At 42.0% G+C, this 19342-nt stretch overlaps 1 protein-coding gene across 2 annotated transcripts in view; it reads left to right on the top strand.

Moving 5' to 3' along the window:
• fto (FTO alpha-ketoglutarate dependent dioxygenase) overlaps window positions 1–19342 on the top strand; it is a 123322-nt gene that overhangs the window by 27539 nt on the left and 76441 nt on the right. For both annotated transcript variants that reach the window (XR_008602343.1, XM_023265585.3), the window contains exons 5-7: window positions 1622–1701; window positions 2211–2354; window positions 9598–9717. Coding sequence is in view for 1 of the 2 variants with exons in the window: in XM_023265585.3 (XP_023121353.3) it covers window positions 1622–1701; window positions 2211–2354; window positions 9598–9717 (344 nt within the window). In the remaining variant the exon portion in view is untranslated. The remainder of the gene's footprint in view (window positions 1–1621; window positions 1702–2210; window positions 2355–9597; window positions 9718–19342) is intronic.

Genomic DNA, 19342 nt, shown 5'->3' with positions numbered 1-19342 from the left:
CCAGCCATGATAATAGAGTGATGGGCTGTTGTGCAGACCATTCTAATGGGACTTGACTGTCGCGGATCAGTGGGGATTTATGCTCCACTTGGTGAGTACGCCCTTGAGAGGCCAACTGCTCCACAACGATAGCAGCTCACACAGTCCTCGGCCGTCTGTCGCTTTGTTGGTCTACCTGAATTAAATACTTGGCACAAAGCACAAACATATGCACTCACCTATAAATTTGTAGAACTCGCATGCGCAAAAATACACATTCTCACACAAGCAAAGAATGCAGTTTATTGAGGGGCAGCTATGGCCCCCCCTTTTCCATCTTAAGTACACACATGTACACAGAGACAGCAGCCACCACTAAACCAAGTGTTAAAATATATTGTACCAGTGTTTTAGTGACATACACCGTATGATAAGTAGTTTTGTGGTATTAAAAGGAAACTACAATGGTGTATAACCACAGACACCATAATGTATTTTCAGCACCATTTGTCGGCGGCTGGCCCTTTTGAACTGCTAATGTCTTGAGCTGCTGGAGGCAAATTGAATCACCATCATTTCCACCCAAATGGAATTTCAGTGGTTAAAAAAGAACAATGCAAGTCCTGACACCGGGCCTGTTCAATAATCAGATTTCCAGCTCCCAATACACAGGGGGACTGGAGAAAAGAGTTGACCCAATATATTTAAAAGCCTGCTTCCTGGAAAAGGAGGACAAGTGGCAGCAGGCACAGGGGTTGAAAGAAAGATAAATATTTATTACAGTTATCGAGTTTGCCTCTACTCCCTCCTGATCCCACTGACGCATCAGACGCGCCAAGAAAAGAGCAGATTGATGGAGATAATTTGTTATTGGATATAAACAGTTTTAAAGACGCAGAGTAATTCTGCCCAGAGACCTAATCCTTCACAATCTCATCAGGGTGAAGAAAGCACCGGCAAGTTGTTTTGTTTGTCACCATCTTTTTTTTTCTTCCACCAAACAATAATATCTTCCTCCCAAAGCATTTGGCTGTTTGACTTTCAAATCAGAGGCATTAGCCGGTGTACTCTTGCTCAAGGCGGGTGTAAATATGCACATGTGCTGTGAATGACAGCTCTGTCATGGCTAAATTAATTATTGGTATGAGGCAAATAATGGCAGAGCTGAGAAACATCTATACACACAAAGAAACACATGGAGGGATACACAGGAAACAGCAGTAAGGCCTCTTTGTAAAGCTTGTGTGATATTGGACAAATGTTTGTTGGTATGGCTCTTCCATCTTGACAGATTGAGTGCGATCTGGTTTTGTTTGGTAATTAAAATTATGGTACAATGCTGCTCATTCTATTTGATTCGGTGCTGGACCAAGCCCAATCTGTCTGAGAGTACAAGATGATTTAGTTGTCATGTTCCTTCACTCCGTACTTTTCATCTGTTTTTCTGTCGTCATCTCTTCTTTTCATTTTATAGTCTCTTCTATTCTTTATTATAGTTAATAAAACCCACAGGATCAATATGAGATACCTTCTATGCTGATTTCAGCTCTTGTTTACTCTTCTTCTCTGCTCTTTTGATGACTCTTGGTGACATCGTTAGCATGTTCTGACAGTTTGCTCTTTTGCTATTGCTATTTACCAGATGACCTGAATAGCACCCACCAACACTGTGTCCTAGCTGGAGACGCTGCACGCTTCAGCTCCACACACAGAGTGGCCGAGGTGAGAAGTCAGCAGGACTAAAAGGGAAAATATTGTCTTTGGAATTTGTTGCGAGACTGCTTTATAGCGTGCCAACAGTCTCCTTCGGGCCCAGTCAGGATTGCTGCCATACTGTTTTATCGACAGACTGTAAAAAAGGTTCAAGAAGACAACGTTGTCATCTTACAATCCATTGACACCACTTACTGAGAAATAACCATGAAAAATGAATGGCCTTAACATATAAGCTTTTATAATTTACATAAAAAACGTACAGTCTAAATATAATAAAAAAAACAAGCATACAAATGTACTTATATAAATATACTTAAAATTATTAATACGCACAGTAAATTTTTTTTTAAAAAACAAATGAGATGCTAACTTCAGGATCAGGAGGGCTGGTCATCAAGACCTCTTCTGTCTGCTAACTGTTTTTACATGTTTGTAGCTTTAAAAAAAAAAAATAAATAAATAAAATTATGTTTTGGGCTGTGTATGTAACAGTTGGTCTGTCTCATTTCTATCAGTGTTCCAGTGGTACTCTGACCTACATCCAGTCACGGTGCCAAGAGGCTCTGTCCAACCTGCACACTGACCCCGAGACAGGCTCCTACAGCCTGCTGGCCCTGCTGCCAACAACGCTACAGAACTGCGAGGAGATTCACAATGAGGTGGGGACGTGGTGATATGTGTACACATGCATGCCAATGCTCATGTATGTATACGTGGGTATGCATATTTTACTTTTGTCTGATTTTATTTGTGTGTTTGCATAACATTTGCTTTAATGGCTCAGTGAAGCTGGTTCAGATGTTAATGTTTAAATTTTATGCAGTTATGCACCAGACCTGAATCAGACTGGTCCGAACAGCATGTGCAAAGGTTTGTTTTTAGCCTGCCCAGAGAATTAAATAACTGAGGATGGCTGCACAGAATATGCACCAAAAGAGTTTTGGCAGTAGCGTGCCAGTCTTAGAAAGTTTTAAATCTGTGGTCATGAACCTCCCTGACACTATCTGAATGGTCCTGATGCTGTAATCCTCACCCATCTGGTACTGCAAAGAGGTTAAAAAGAACTAAGAACCATCTGCAAATATGATGCAATTTCATGTGGACAGCATCAGAGCAACTGTTGGGGAATAGAACATTCTGTATGAATACCATGGATAAATATCGAATTAAGGAAGTGAATGTGTCTCAGCAAACATGTATTTGTGCTTCTTGCATTGTACGAATTTATGTACTTGTGCATAAAGTCCAGTGCACATGCATACAACCCCTTGGATGACCTAGTATTCTTTGGTGGGTCTGTATTGTAACAATGATACAATACTCCTTCCAAGTAATGCTACAGGCAGCCAAAGTACGACTTAGGACTTAAATAATCAAATTTACAAACAATACAGCATTCCCACAATTACACTGATGTTTTTGGGAAATTGAAAGTCTGCTTTATAGACTAGTTGTGGTAACGGATGAGCAAAAATGTATATTTTATGGATACAATCCTGGCTTGACTCCATTTCCTCTGCATCATGTGAATTATAGACCGTACTGGGAATATTCTGATAGCAGGTTAAAGCTCTGTAAATGGCAGAATGGGAGCTTGCCAGCTTCCCACCTTCTACTTACCTTGTTGTTTCTACTTGGGGAAATGCCTACAATATGAAATCCAGGTTGTTCTCATTTGTCCTGGCCTGTGATGGATCGTAAGGCAATAGCCTCTCCATATGTTTTCTAAAGATGGAGTCATGCCCCTCTCCCCTTCCTAACCTCTTTTCATGGTGAACAATGAATGATGCTGGCTTGGGGTATTGAGGGATGGAGTGGGGTCAAAAAAGAGGAACAGTGAGGGGCTGTCTGCAGAGCCACCAGCCTCCTGTGTTAGCTTGCCGCAGGCCAACAGTTAATATCGCTCTTCACCTCTCCCCCTTTACACCCCTGGGCCCAAAGTGCACATCCTAGCCGACGCTAGCACCCAGGCCCCTCAGCAGGACGCCATGACAGATGAGTCTGACGTAAGGTTGTTTAAAGGTTGTAGACAATATTAATTATTCAACAGTGCCAAACAATAGGGCTGTCTGTGTCAGGAGAACTGCTGCGCTAGTTGAGCTAGCAACACCTGCTAGTTGCCGCATAGCGCCACAGGATTACCAAGCATACGCCCCCACCAGGAGGGCAAGGCAGGTTTATTTAGGAAAACAGGGGGCTATTTATAAAAGAGCAGGTGTGCGTGTATGTACTTGTGAGTGTTTAAGTAAAGGGGGGGCGGGCTCTCGGGGGCTCAACCTACCCTACCTGGCACTCGCAATGATCGATGTGGCCATTTGTTTGGAGTTGCCCACGAGAGCAGAACACCCACTTAAATGATGTATTGTTGGTGGAGTTATTTATGATGGCGGCCCACTTTGGCGCTTGGTGGGTGCATATTGCGCAGGTCGTGTTTGACATGGACGACCGAGGAGTGAACAAGCCTGAGACACGCAGGCAGCCTGACCTGAGCAGTGCCTTATGGGCCTTTCCTTAAAAAGTGCTGAACAGTGAGCCAGCACCGGCTGACATTCCATGGATATTGTACAATGTGGTGCAATGGGCGGGGGGGAATGGAGGCTGACATTTTTCAGAGAATGTGGGCGGGGTCTGATGGGGATGAAGCAGAGCGTCTGACATCTGAGCGTCAGTGTTTTGTGAATGGGGCGGGATGTTGTGTTGAAGTAGGCATTGATGGGACACAGAGACGGAAAAACTGAAGTTCCCACCTGTTTGTTAAGCATGGGTCCCACTCACTGTCTCCTTTTAATCTTGCCTCCTGTCTTAGGTTGGGGGGGGTAGTCTAACATAGCATCGCCACACGGCCCCCGTGTGCATGTTTGGCTTTGAAATGCTAATCCCAGACGCAAATGTCTTGTCTCATTTAAAGCCACTGTGTCACTTCCCAGGTGGGTGTATGACAGAGTGCCCTGAGGGACCCCCTCTAATGATGCTAGTCCCCCCACAGTAAATATTGAAGGGAGGGACAAGGTTTTCCCACATGTTCTGGCACAAAGTAAACTGTGTGGAAGCAGGTGTGTGTGACCTTCCAATGTCCTGTTTTCCAGGCCAGAATGTCTCCCCAGGCTCTCAGGTCTTTGCCTGGCTTTGAAACACCTTTCCTGAGGGGCTTACAGTGGCAGTATCATTGTAATCTTATAAGTCACTTCTCAAAACACAGTTTTGTTAGTAGAGCAATGCAGTGTGTAGTTTGTTCTTTTTATTCCTGCTGTATTTACCACTTTTATTACCCTTTAACACTGTTTTTTATTCATGCGAGGCAGTTTTATTGTTCATCCTGCAGCTTTATTTCTGGAGTTCTTTAATTTCTCTGCGCCTTGTAGGTTTGTTTTGTAAATGCTATACAAAGAAAAAAAAAAAGCAATGATGTTCCATAAGCGAATGTGTTTCACCTGTTCTGAATTCTGCCAAATAATGATTTACCCTTTAGCATTTACTGCAGTTGTTTTTAAAGATTTAATTAATTTATTCAACTGTTATATAATGATGTTATTCTCAAAAACATTAAGGAGCTTTTCTCCAGGGCCAGCGGAGACAGAAAAAACACTTTTATCAACATCTATGGTCTGAAGAAAAAAAGGTGAAATGTTTAAACGCTACTGTTTTGTGGATGTAGGTAGAAATTGAAATGTATACAATAATCTGTGTATGTACATTATAACCTAGCTTGTGAATGACCACTCAGCCAAGTGTGTGATGAGTGTAAATTCCATGCCTGGTCACTCACAGAAAGCTTGGGGCCCCAGTTATCCTGGCTGATGTGTGAGGAGGCCGGGAAAGGTAAACAGAGGACGGCAGAGGGGGATCGATCACACTCTCATCAGCTCTCACCTCGGGGCCCCGGCCCGGAAATTGATTGGACCCGCTCAGGGAATACCGTGAAGGTGTGGAGAAAAAAAAATGCGCCTCATTAAATGGGAAAAAAGGGGGCTACTTGCCTTTAACTCCAGAGTTGCCATGGTGGGCGGCCAGTCGACTAATGTGAGGCTAATGTGTAGTTAGTGTGTCCATCACCTGGAGAGATGACAGCGACTGCCGCAGGGGAGTCACCAGCTCCCCTCTCGCTCCCCCACGCCATCTCAGTGAAAAACTAGGCCTAACAACCACTCTCTCTTTCGCACATACTTTCGATCTGTCTGCCTGGATAGGTGGCATTTAGTCAGAGTTCCCCGCTTGGTAACTCTCAGCTGGGTGGCCAGACTCCAAATGCCACATAGCCGGCACTCGTCAGTCGCTTTAGATGGCCCGCTTTGTGGCTGCTTCTGGCCTGCGCAGCTGGGGACAGGCAGCCATGTCAGCTCAAAGTGGAGACACAGGTTGGTTTCTTCTCACTAAAGGACAGGCAGACAATCAGAGAGACAGAAGGAGGGACAAACTGAGAGAAAAGGACGTCCGATATTGGCTGTCGTGGCTTTGTTGTGTGTTTGAGCTGTAGTGATCGAAGGGGAGTGGATTTGGAGTGTGTTGAAGGGACCATAAAGGATGACATTTCTTTGAAAGGTGGGTTGTATGGAGTGACTGAGAGGCTGCTGAGCAGTGCCACTGGCTGTGTATTCTCCCTGACATGCCCCAGTCCTTGCATGTCATCCCTGCTGTGATCAGAGCCTTTTGGAAGTAAATGGCAGGATGATTCTGTGCACAGCTTCTACCCCAGACAGACCTCACTCAAGTTGTTTGTGTAAATGATTCTTGTTCTCTGCTGTTTTTGGGATGTTGGATGGTGGGAGATTTGAATCATATTTCAGTGCAATGACCCAGAGAAAATGTCAGTGATTGTAGCGTAACATTGTAGTCTCAGCGTTTCTATGTTTGAACTATAAAAAAAAGCATCAAGGTAGCAGGATTTGATTAAAGTTCATAATTACTCTAGTTTTTAATTTTCAATTAAAAAAAAAAAAAAAAAAAGCAACCACAGGAAAATATCTTTGCAGTGTTACACCCATTAACCTCCACACCTCCAGCCTACCAGTATGTTAATGCTGCAACCGCTAGCATTAACATACTGGTTGCCTCAGGGTTGAGTTACTCTCTCTCAGATGTAGCCCATAAAATGCATCATCTGACCATGTTGGATATCTGAAATGTTTAGCGGTGTTCTGGCTGCACTCCAAAGCAGGGCAACATAAAAAAATCTAAGAAAAAGTTGTGTCGGGAAAAAAAAGAAACTTGAGAGGGAAGTTCAAACCTTAAATCCTTTCTCGCCTCTGCACAGTTAGCCAGTCACAGTGTGAAATGGGTGTAAATGTCAGACTTTAGTTTTCAGAAAGTTATAGAAATGATCAGGCACAACCCTAACATTGAATGCAGTGTCAGAAAAGTGTGGGGAGGAGACTGTCCTCAAGTCATCCAACCACCTGAAAAAATCCCTCTTAAGCTTGAAGGTAGACTTGGTGGTTTAATAATAAAGAGAATAATTCCTTTCTCCCACACATTCTGTTCATACATAAACAACTTAATTCCACTGGCCACTATATTTTGGGGCAAAACTTAATGACAAGATTGTATTTGTTCCAATACAGGGTTGTTGATGTTCTTTCAGTGTAAAACAAAGTTCTCTGGAGGAGGTTAAGGTTGAAGCCATGCTAACAAACCTCAATCAAAGAAGTGATTTGTCTGTGAGTGAACATTTTCACAGACCAAGCACTCCACTCATAGCAGAGGAATTCCTCAATCACAGTGTCCTTGAGCTCGAGGAACACGACAAAGAGGTCGAAGCATTGATTCTGCTTCCAAACTCCTCACATCCTAAGCTGATTAATGTGCAAGAACAAGTCCAGTTCATTGGATAAAAGCAAGGGACACCTCCAGAGGCCAGTGCCCAGGCCTAAGGAGGACCTTTGGTGCACCAGGTAGATGGTTTTAGTGTTGTGACTGAAGTGGATGACTGGTTCCCTCAGACTTCCTGTTATGAGTGCATTAATATGCCCAAAATGCATCAGTGAAACAAAAAGGAAATATTCACATGAAAGAGAAATTACCTTTTTCCTTTCATGGGACCTCTTAGGCAGTATTAATGTGCTCAAACCTTGTTGCGACGATTTGCGAGTTTACGGCTCTGAAAAGGCTCTGCTGTATACGTCGACTAATGCTCTGTTAGAAGAACAATAAACAAAATAGTTTTCAGAAAAGGAACAATAGCTCTCTCCGTCCCATTTGATATGCGACTCTATTGTATGCAGCTACAGTTTGTGTTGTACAGTTGTCTACGTCAAAATGAAACGGAGTGTGCATTGTTTTGGGTGGATGATGCTTTGTAGGACGTTTTGGGGGAGGGCAACTCACAGCGTACGACGTTTACGTTGGCGGCAACTGGGGCAATCTTTGACATACCCACTCACATTGGCAATTGTGCACAGCGACATTAACAAAGCTGCTCACACACTTACGCAGACAGATGCACACTAGGGGCGCAAACACACTGACACATATACAGCACAGGTACAAACGCACAAACACGCAGGGAGAAAGACACACTTAGAAATAGATAGGCTACACCTGGCTACGTGAAGCATCCTTGCGAGGATTAAATCAGCACTTCAAAAGAGCAGGAAACAAAAACACTCCCAGCGGAGGAGAGGGGGAGCGGCTCGGCAGCAGAGACTGTCATCTCCAGACGGAGCTGGAAAGGAGGGGAAGGAGGGAAGAGAAGGAGGAAGAAGGCGGAGTTTTCAGGTGTGCTGACTGGAAGGTGTGTGTGTGTGTGTGAGCAGACATATGCATCTTCATGTGTGTGTGAATGTATTGTTTGCGTGAGTGTGGTTTCTAAAGGGTGTGCTTGTACATTCAGAGATGACCGACGTTTGTCATTTGTGGTGGGACTATTTTTCATTTATGTAATGAAAATGTGTCTTTACTGCTTTGATTTTTTCCAGAATGCTCGTAAAAATGTCTCAGTGTACTTTGAAATTATTTTATAACGTGCAAAGTATGCAACAATTCAAAGCAAATGTATGTTTGTGGGGGAAAATTTATTATTTTTCGTGCCAAAATCATACTCAATTTAATTTCTCACAGGAAACAGACATTTTGAGGTATTTTTGCAGGCGCTTATTTTAAATTTTTACTACAAATAAAATGTAGTTAGACAAAAAAGGGAAAACACTGTATATTTAAGTACTTTAAATGTGCTTTCCTAAACATGTACATTTTGAAAAGAAAAGTATAACAACAAATAAAATATTTTTACAGGAGGATATCGATTGTATATATATATATGTGTGTGTGTGTGTGTGTGTGTGTGTGTGTGTGTATATGTATACACACACACACACACACACACACACACACACACACCCACACACACACACACACACACACACACACACACACACACACACACACACACACACACACACTGGTATTGCTAGTTATTTACTTTTAGTTGAGAGGCAACTTTGGGATAAAACTAAAACCAAAAAGCTATTCTCATTGGTATGTACAGCTACAATTTTCCTTGTGTACATGTTTTGCATGATAATTTAATAATTTACACAATATATGAAAACATTTTGTCTCCAGTTTTTGTCCTACATTTTTTCCTTTTCTTACATTCGATGAAACTTTGGGTGAATTCTCTCTGTAAACTTTCTTTCATCTTTCTTCTGTGTGTGTATGTGTGTGTGTGTGTGTGTGTGTGTGTGTGTGTGTGTGTGTGTGTGTGTGTGTGTGTGTGTGTGTGTGTGTGTGTGTGTATGTGTGTGTGTGTGTGTGTGTGTGTGTGTGTGTGTGTGTGTGTGTGTGTGTGTGTGTGTGTGTGTGTGTGTGTGTGTGTGTGTGTGTGTGTGTGTGTGTGTGTGTGTGTGTGTGTGTGTGTGTATGTGTCTGTGTGTCTGTGTGGGTGTGTGTGTGTGTGTGTGTGTGCAGGTGGAGTTCGAGTGGCTGCGGCAGTACTGGTTTCAGGGCCAGCGCTACGCCCGCTTCTGCAGCTGGTGGACCAGACCGATGGAGCAGCTGGAGAAGGACTGGAGGCTCATGGAGACCATGGTAAGACAGCTCAGACACAGTGTTGGCCACGTGACAGTCTCGCTGTCTGCTTCCTCAGAGTGCGTAGTTTACTGGGTATGGTAGCAACTCACTCATGTGACTTTACTAATTCTTTAGCGGGTAAATAAAATGTATTTCCATTCAATTGTTCAGGCCCTTCATTTTTCTCCTGAGGTTCAGTTTCACAGGCTTGACACTGTGAAACTGAACCTCAGGCCATTCCTATTCTAGAAAATAGAAAACAGTTGGAGATAGTTTTAGTTAATATGCAAAAGCCATTTAAATATGAGAATATATGTATATATATTTTTTTTTAACTTCTATTTATTAATACTAAAAATGTACAAGAATTTACTGTGTATGACAGCATCACTATTACAACACTAATGCCTAGTTGATAATAACAATAATAATAATAATGACAACAATAATGACAATAATAAATACCACGCCATTTCCCAAAAAATAAAAGGACCTCCATGGCTGGTGTGGTGACTCTGTCTTGTAATTATAAGGATTTTCACCTTTCAGAATGCTCAACATGCCTCCGCTTGTGCTTCTTACACAAACTACATCAGTGATCTGCTGTCCAATACCGCTCTCCACAAGGGCGGGTGTGTTTAAAATTACATGATGGATTGTCTAAGTTCTCTCCACGCTACGTTATTAAGCATGTGTCATGTGTTTAATCGTAGCCTCACTGAAGTTTTATTGGAGAGAAACGTGGGCACGCAGCTATTAGTTAGACACCACTGTAAAGGAATCACTTAGTAACGTCAGACTCATAATTAAGTCACCTTAGTCACAGCTCTGTTTGGTACGTATGTGCTGCAGACACACTCATTGCAGATATACAGCATGCAAACACACACAGATACATGCTTGGTCTCGCGTTCTCTCTCCCCCCTCAGGTTCTACACTGTCCCTCTCGCATAGCCGGATTTCAAAGAGCGTGTGTCCGTGTGTGTGTGTGTGTGTGTGTTTGTGTGTGTTTGACACCAGACACCAGAAGCAGCAGGGGGCACTCTTGTATCACTGTAGCAGCAGCAGAGGGAACGAAAGAGCTGTGCTCCTCTTTTTCCTCTCTGCTCCCTCTCTCTCTGTCTCCTGCATGTCTCTCACCCACTTCTGCTGTCTCTAGGAGCTCTCTGTCTCTGTCAGTGTCGAGCGCTGAGCAGTAATCACATCTAATGCTCAGGCGGGGATAAAGACAGGGGCTGGAGGAGAACAGTGCCGCTGCTGCCGATGCTGCTAAGCTCCAGTCATAGTCTCTCGCTCTCCCCCCCCCCCCTCCCACATTTGAACAGCCTGGCAGAGGGTGGGTGGGTGAGAGAGGTGAGTAGACAGGGGCTAAACTCATCTAGGGCTCCACCTCCGGGCCCAGATGAAGTGTGTGATTTGGACCTGTATTTAGAAAAGGGCATCAGTGAAATGTGAGGTCTTTCTCGCTCTGCGTTGCTGTGTCTCCGTCTCTCTCTAATAGGCAGACAAAGCATATCCACAGCACGTCCTTATGTGTGTGTCCAAATGTGGATTTTTTTTTTTTTTGTCATGCAGTGAGAACATTAGGAGCATCAGATTTTATCCAATGCAGCAAATAAAAAGGGAGCTTTTTTCTAAAAAAAAAAAAAAAAAAGAAAGAAAAAGAAAGTGAAAGCAACAAAATCAAACAATAAAAAATACGTATATAAGATATATATGTGACATTAAAATTGTTTGCAGTATTTTTTAAATTTTGCATCACAAATTACAGTGATGTGTTTTTTTGTAGAACATTAATTTCACAGATTAAATTCTTTGGCAGAAAATTTAATTAATCATAATGTCAAATCACACAAAAGCAAGTATGTCTTCTGCAGAAACACATATCGAACTTATGCAAAAATAATACACTGGTGAGCGCACAAAGGCAATGATTCACTATTGTGATGAAAGACAACATTATTGCTCTTGCCAGCAATATTTACATACATGCATCGACCTCTGATATGCTGATGAAAAGCACTTCATAGATGTGACTTATAGATTTTCCTTTTGGAGGTTTTGATAGCTGTGGCTTTTCTGCAGTTAGATTAAAACACATTTCTCTAAATTACTTTGAGTTATTTAAATTATGTGGCTTCCTCCCCACATTCCTTTATTGCATATATTTTACATTTTGAAGCCGGCAATTGACAGCGCGCTGTAATTTAGTGAAATACAAGTGACCTACTGTGTGCAGACGCTGTTTACTATTTATTTACTTAGATTTTTCTGTTCGCCTGCAGAGTATATTTTAATACAGCATTATTTTTTGTCAAATTTGATATCACCACGGGTATTTTAAAATAACAAATATATGTCTCTTTAAATAGGTTTTATAAAATGACACTGTGTTGTTTTATGCACTGTGCTCTAGCAATAAAACAGCCTATTGTTTTATCCAGCTAAAATAGCAATACAAACAGCCAGCCTTCCTCCCTTTATTGTCATATTTAGCACACAGTGTTGTGGGGATGCGCTGCGCTATGTATGCGTTTGTTAGTCTGTATGAAGAATATTGCAATATGGGGGGACTAGCTCCTGTTTATGGATACTGTCTCTCCCTGGGGCTCCCTCTCTGCTCCTCAGCCTGTTGTCATGCAAATGCTCATCCTTCCATTTGAATGACATTCTGATAAAATACATAAATAAATAAATAAAGAGCCGAAACAAAACAAGTCCACTTGCTTGCTTCGCCTCTTCTTGGCCCTGAATTCATGTGATTCCTTGATAGAAAACAAACAGCCAGGCTCCTGAATAATCTTCAAGTGTGGCCAGTTGTATCTGAATGTACAGCAAAACTATAATGTGTATATGTGTGTGTGTGTGTGTGTGTGTGTGTGTGTGTGTGTGTGTGTGTGTGTGTGTGTGTGTGTGTGTGTGTGTGTGTGTGTGTGTGTGTGTGTGTGTGTGTGTGTGTGCAGAAGGGGGGTATGTAAGGTAAAGGTTGTTTCTGGAGGGTGAAAGAAGAGCATTAACTTAAAGGTTTTACATTCCCCTGTGATCCACAGTGCTGAAGTCCGTTTAGACCTGCCTGGCTCGCAGCCTTGTGTTCCCACAGGACTCTGCTATCATGGCTATCATACAATAGTGACATTTCCTTAAACTAGCAACAATGAATAGCTTCCGTCTGAGTGACAATAGACAGAGAGTCTTGGCTTTATGCAGAATATTTTAAATACCGGTGTGGTATTTTTTATCTTTCCTCTTTTCACTGTGGGGGAGCAGCGACAGAGAGCCCATGTGCACATCTCCCTCTATTTTTTTTTCCTCCCCTGTCCTGTGTGTGTGTGTGTGTTTTTGTGTGTATGTGTGAGCCATTGATGTTAATGTATGCACTCGGCATGACTTTAATTGATTTAGCAGCTCTGCTTGCACAGTACAGCTTTTTCCCTAATTTGTCACTTTCCTGACTTCTGTGGCTGCTCATCTCACAACTTCAAAAGCCACCGGATGCAAAGAGATTTCAATGCACGCCATCTTCTACTCTCTCTCTGTCTCTCTCTCTCTCTCTCTCTTTATGCTCTTTCTTTCTCTTGTTCTCTCCCTCTCTCGCTCCCGCTATCTCGCCATATCTCTGTCTCTTTCTCACACTTTCTCCCTCATTTGACAGGAGAACGAGCCTTGTAGATGGAAATCTTTTCAACACATATCAAGGAAATTAATTTACTTTCATAATAAATGGGATCCACTCAGTTGAATACATTTGTATACTTCAAGATGTACAAAACAGGAAGTGGTATCGGGGCCATGTCTTCCTCTACTCCATTCACCCAGCCTGTCAGTCCCTGTTTTCCAACGGTTTGGTCACACACATGTACGTATATACATATACACACTCTCTCTCTCTCTCTCTCTCTTTTTCTTTTTCCTCCCTGTGTGACAAAAATTTGCTTCCTCTGATTTATAATGGAGGCTTTCTTTTGCATGCGTGTGTGTGTGTGTGCACAAATGCGCTCGGTGACCATTTCATCTTCTCCCCTCACTGTAATAACAGTCTTCGGAAACAATCTGGGGCTGCTGAGGAGGGTAGCGCTGCAATCACACACAGCCTGGCCCGGTCGCCATCAGTAGCTGATTAGGTTATTGAGCAAAAGAGGAGGGACGGGGGGGAGTGAGCTGTAGGGAGACTCTGTAGAGTCAGAAACAGAGAGGGGTGGGAGGCAGAAAAAGAGAGAGAGAGAGAGAGAGAGATGGGTTGTGTGTTGGGGGGAGGCAGGGGGTGGAGGGTCAATGTAAATGTTATTGCAGTGTGAGCTCATTTGATCAAAGTCCTGGAAAGGTTAAGCGAATCCAATCTGGTTTTGTATGGCAGAGTGGAGACACAGGCGCTAGGGAAGAAACCCCCAGGACGGAGAATGGATTATCATATTGGCGCTGGAGTAGCAGGGGCCTCCGACGGACAGTTTACTCTGCCCGTAATGCGTTTAGACAGCAATTGGCCTTAATAACCTTTATTGACTTCAGCGGGTCAGTGCCAAGAATCTAATTATCAAAGTGTATCAATTTCATTGGAGTTTAGAGTTGCACCGCTCAAAATAATTATTTTAAGGTCAGGCCGGGGCAATTAATCCCCTCTCCACTTATTTGATGGCTTTGTAAAACATTATAAATGTTATGGTTTCTGTTATGCGTTTCGCTGTAAATAATTTTAGGGAGCAATTTTTTGTAACATACTATTTGGAGGACTCGCCGTGCTGGTCCAGGTGAGAGAAAAAGGCAGCGCGTTCTGAAAGTTAGAGGCTACAGCTGAATCATGTTGCAGATGTTTACCAGGAGTCTTTTTTTTCTTTCGCTTGCCGTTTTATTTGCACAGTTGGACAGAGTTTTATACCCACTTTATATGCACACATGGAACCCAGATTAATTATAAGTGTGAACTAAGCAGTAAACTGTTTAAAGAGCATTTTTATTGCTCATTATGAAGCCATTTATTATCTCTTACATTAAATCACACTGTGTTTATACATCATATTGTTTTGCATTTAAAGCTCTATACTGCGTAAATAGGCTTATACGTATATTATACTGCAAATGTTTGCGGTCCTCACGCATATATATAGTGTGTGTGTAAAGGTGTGCATCTATGTGTATAGATGTAGATTTGTTTGTCTGTGTTTGTGTCCATGTGTTTTGAGTGTGTGTGTGTGTGTGTGTGTGTGTGTGTGTGTGTGTGTGTGTGTGTGTGTGTGTGTGTGCGTGTGCGTGTGCGTGTGCGTGCACAGTGTGTCCACAGTGGGAATGGAGGAAGTAAATGTGCAGCTACACAGTAGTTTATCCTTCATTGACAGTCAATATGTGCTGTTACCTGGATAGTAGCAGCTGTTTTTCCTTATCGCACAACATAGACTGGCCTAATCCACACGTTCATTATTGCATGGCCTTGTTTACCCGCAACTGTATATTAGCTTGCTTGCTTTGCCCTATTTAGACGGAGCTATATAAAAAAGAAATTACTCAGAGATTATTGTTATTATTCATTTAAAGAGGAAATATATGGCTGATAATACATTTTACATCATGCAGCAGCCTGTGTTTGGAAATATAAAATGAAAAGAAGCAGGAAGAGAAACAGAGAGAGAGAGAGAGAGAGGGGAGAAAATGTAGCGGTGCAAAGGTATTTGCAATTCTCTTTGAAGTCCCTATTCAACAGGGTAAGCTGAATTTTCGGCAGTGCCTGATAGTGTTTCTGCGTAAATACTTAAACCCCTTTAGAGAATTTTCATGGGCAGATACGCGGTGGCTTGAAGGGAGCGTTTATGTTACCTGGAGCCAATGCAGCCCGCAGCTTTGTACCTAAAGATGTACACTAGTATTGAATGGAATCCCACAGAGGTTTGTCTATGACAGAATCTCACTGCAACATTGCTCTAAGCCGAAGCGGAGAAAAAAGAGCTTCGAACAGGTTTAACCCTGTCAGTCTTTTGCTAGGCTCTCACTCGTGCATTTATATATACATGAGCACAGACATAGAGGGACAAAGAAATTGGGGCAGATACACTAATAAACACACATACTTGTATATAGTGTCTATTTAGGAAAGTTTAAGAGCAACTTTTGTTCCATTATAAAAGTACTCTTTGCACCTAACACATGGAAGAACAGTGAGATAGAGACTATTGTTGCTGTGGAAAGTATAATTTCTTTATTATTTATTCATTGCATGGAATTAATCCAGTAGTATATTATTTTTGAATATTACATAGTAGAATAAAAGGGCAGAAACACACACACTCACACAAATAGATGCTCACTCAGGGCTGCCAATCTCAATTGCTCTTGTTGTTCATATGTTTCGTTATGTATCACTGTGTATTAGTGAGCCAAACCTGAAAGTGGCTCATCTTTTCTTCTTGGGAACAGATACTTGAGGATCTCTCCCATTTAAAACGATTAAAATGATTCATTATATATGCAGGATGTGTAATTATTTCCCAATAACATGTTATCACTCAGTGTCTCGAAACTATCTGTGGGAAGAGCTGTTTCCTTTTCATTCATACAATAGACTCGGACCTGAGCAAACTTGTCTCGGGGCTGTGGGTGAGTAAATTGGAATGTATTAGATAAACTTGGCCATCATTGACTGTATGTCACAATGTGGAAACCAAAGATGAAACAATGCCTTTTTTTTGTCTTTGTGCCAATGACTGTCAGCTGCAGTGTAGTGTACACCTCATCTTTACAATGAGGGGGTGGGGAGCTTTATTGACAGCAGTTTGGATAATTTATTTTGTTTGTCTGTGAATTGTGATGTTGACAGTGTTTTTACTGTATCAGTGGGCTTTGAAGGCAGCTTGTCTCGTCTTCTTAGAAAACAAATGAGCACTTTACAGAGACTGATCTGCCTTATCCGCTTAGCAGCTCCTTCAATCCCTGCAGTTATTTATTTACTTATTTACTTACTTATTCATTTACTTACCTCTGTATGGATTTGGGTTGATTTCTCCCCCTCTACCCACAGCCGCACCCCTCCCATTTCCTCCCTTCATCCTTGGCCCTGATCAGCAAGATAAACCTTCAGAGGAGGGGAGATAACATCCATTAAAGTGGTAAAGAGGAATTATGGGGCAGCCCAGATTAATCACTGCTCAGCTTAATCGCATTCAGTGCGGACGGCGGGGTTGGCTGCAGGGCCCAGCTTCTTCCTGTGTCATACCAACAGAGACAGCAGGAGAGAGAGAGAGAGAGAGATGCAAGGAAGGAGTGTGTGTTTGTTGAAAAGTGCCTTGATGGGGGAGAAAGTATAAAAAGATGAAAGAGAGACTTCAGAACATCTCATAGCAAAGCCCGCCCCTCTTATAGCTGACTAAAAACATTACTGCTAACCAGCACTTGACATATAATTATTCCAGTACTTTGATCGCAGGTGTAATTGTTTACTCTTGCAGGCAATCATGTCAGAGTGGTTTAGTGAAAGATATTGCCACAGACACAAGAAAACATTGATTTGTCACTAACAGCAAAGAAAATAACCAAAAATCCAGCTGTAGTATTAATCTTATCGACTGCTGAATATATGGCTAGAGCTTGCTCAATATTTCTCATGTTGAGAAATAGCAATACGCATATTGCCATGTGGTGCTGAGCTCTATAAGCGAGACCGAGCAAAAGTAGAGCCCCTCATGCTCAGAACACTGTGCACACACTTTTAATAAAATCATTTAAATCTGAATCTAGATCCTCATCAGGTCCTGTCGTTGATATCCTTATTATTGTTTATCTGCACGTCAACTCAAATTCATTTCACATTTATTTGTACAGCCCCTAATCACAGCCACAGTCTCCGAGGGCTTTGTGTCGCCCACACATAGTGAAACAATAAATGAAACCAATTCATGAAAATGAAAACAGCCCACCCCAGCTATGGATCCTCAAAGTGAACAATAAAAAAAATCCCACTAAAAACCTAATTAGGGACACAAATAGAACATACCTTTTTAAGGATCTAACAAAATTAATTTTCTGGTATTCTTACACACAAACAAGGTCAAAAACCCCAACATAAAACCGACATATGGTACAGTAAAATAAATAAAAATGGTACAAAGTCAAACATCACTGTGATGCCAAATTATGCTTGATCCATGATCAGTCTCTTTGTCTGAATGTTTCAAGTAGTACAGCAAAATAGCAACCACTTAATATCTCGGTACCTCGCTAATTCTTCAGAATCACTGGAGCAGTGATCGTGTTTGGAGCAACAATCAGGGCTTTTAAGTACATAAAGCCTTCTTTGAAAACAATGAGTGGGGAGAATGGTGCGATTCTGATGGGAAGACAGTGTAAAATTGTCTGATTCGCTCGAAGAATTGCAAAGAAAAGGAGGAAATATGGGAAAAGATTGTTGATGATAATTGTATCATTTTTGGCGGGGTAGGTGAGGTGGAGGGAGGTTTATGGAGGTGGAACTGTGAAACAAAATGTGAGGAGGGGGTTGTGGCATTTTCAGAGGTCTGGGGAAGAGAGAGAGATAAAAACCGTACGGGTTTAAGTTGGAATCAGAGCTTGCGAGCTAAAGTAAATCAGAAAGAAATGAAAAGCTGATGGTGTAAACAAGGGGATGTCAGTACAGTCAGGAGGAAGTACAAGTCCTGGGAGCATTGTGGGAAGTATCTGTCTGTGCACCTTTCAAAACAGGGCATGTACAGTGTGAAGAGGATAACCCAGCAGAGATCAAACCTGAGATGTGTGTTTTCTGGTAAAAAAAAAAACCTGAAGAGAAAATCCCCCTCTTTTTTTTTTACAACCTATGTTTCTTTTTGTCATTTTAACTATCTTTCCTCAGAGCTGCCATGCTTGCAGGTAGCAGAGTGCCTCCACCCTGCTATCCTTCCCCTGCAGATAGAGCGATCTGATGGGTGGTGTTAAATGGGTGAGATGTAGGACAGTGTAATTAACGCTAGTCCTTTAGTGGGCCCCGCCTCGCTCTGCTGGGAGCGCCCGATATAGCACTCATTAATTCCTATTTGTGTGTAATGAGAGGGTCATGTTGGATGTAATAAATGGCTCTTTTATTTGGGCGAGAGCTGCAGGGCGGCATCCTCTCCTGGCTAACAGTCTCATAAACACCCTTTAGCCGCTCTCATCAGCCTCCCTGGGTGAGCAGCAATCACACATACACATACACACATTACACAATGGGAGGCAAAGTAAATGTGTGGAAAAACCAGGTGTGTTTAGAAATGCCTGAGTGACTTTAACATACCCCTTTTTTCTACAGCCACTAATAACACTACCTCAGTATGTTAGAAGCATGGCATTTTTAAAGTAAATTCCCTACATTTAAACACACATATTAAATTAACCATTCTGTTTTGTTTTTTTTTCGTTCCCTTCAGTGCAAACAATTGATAAAATTCTTGTTCTCATTTTTTTATTTATTTTTTTGGTATGATTATCCATTGTTTGAAAAGTCTTCAGTGGCTCTTTTCAAATGCTGATCAAAAGGTTCAGCACTTGCAGTAAGAGTTGGCCAATGAACCCAAAAAATACAATCACTATGCATAACCAAAGAACTTGACTGGTTTTTGATGTCAAAATGCAATGTAATATAGACTTTTGATTCATTGCAATAATTAGATGCATGATGTAACTCAATCCA

This window comes from Amphiprion ocellaris, chromosome 1 (genome assembly GCF_022539595.1).
Source record: "Amphiprion ocellaris isolate individual 3 ecotype Okinawa chromosome 1, ASM2253959v1, whole genome shotgun sequence".
Classification (NCBI taxonomy): Eukaryota; Metazoa; Chordata; class Actinopteri; family Pomacentridae; genus Amphiprion; species Amphiprion ocellaris.
This window is presented reverse-complemented; position numbering and strand designations above follow the sequence as displayed.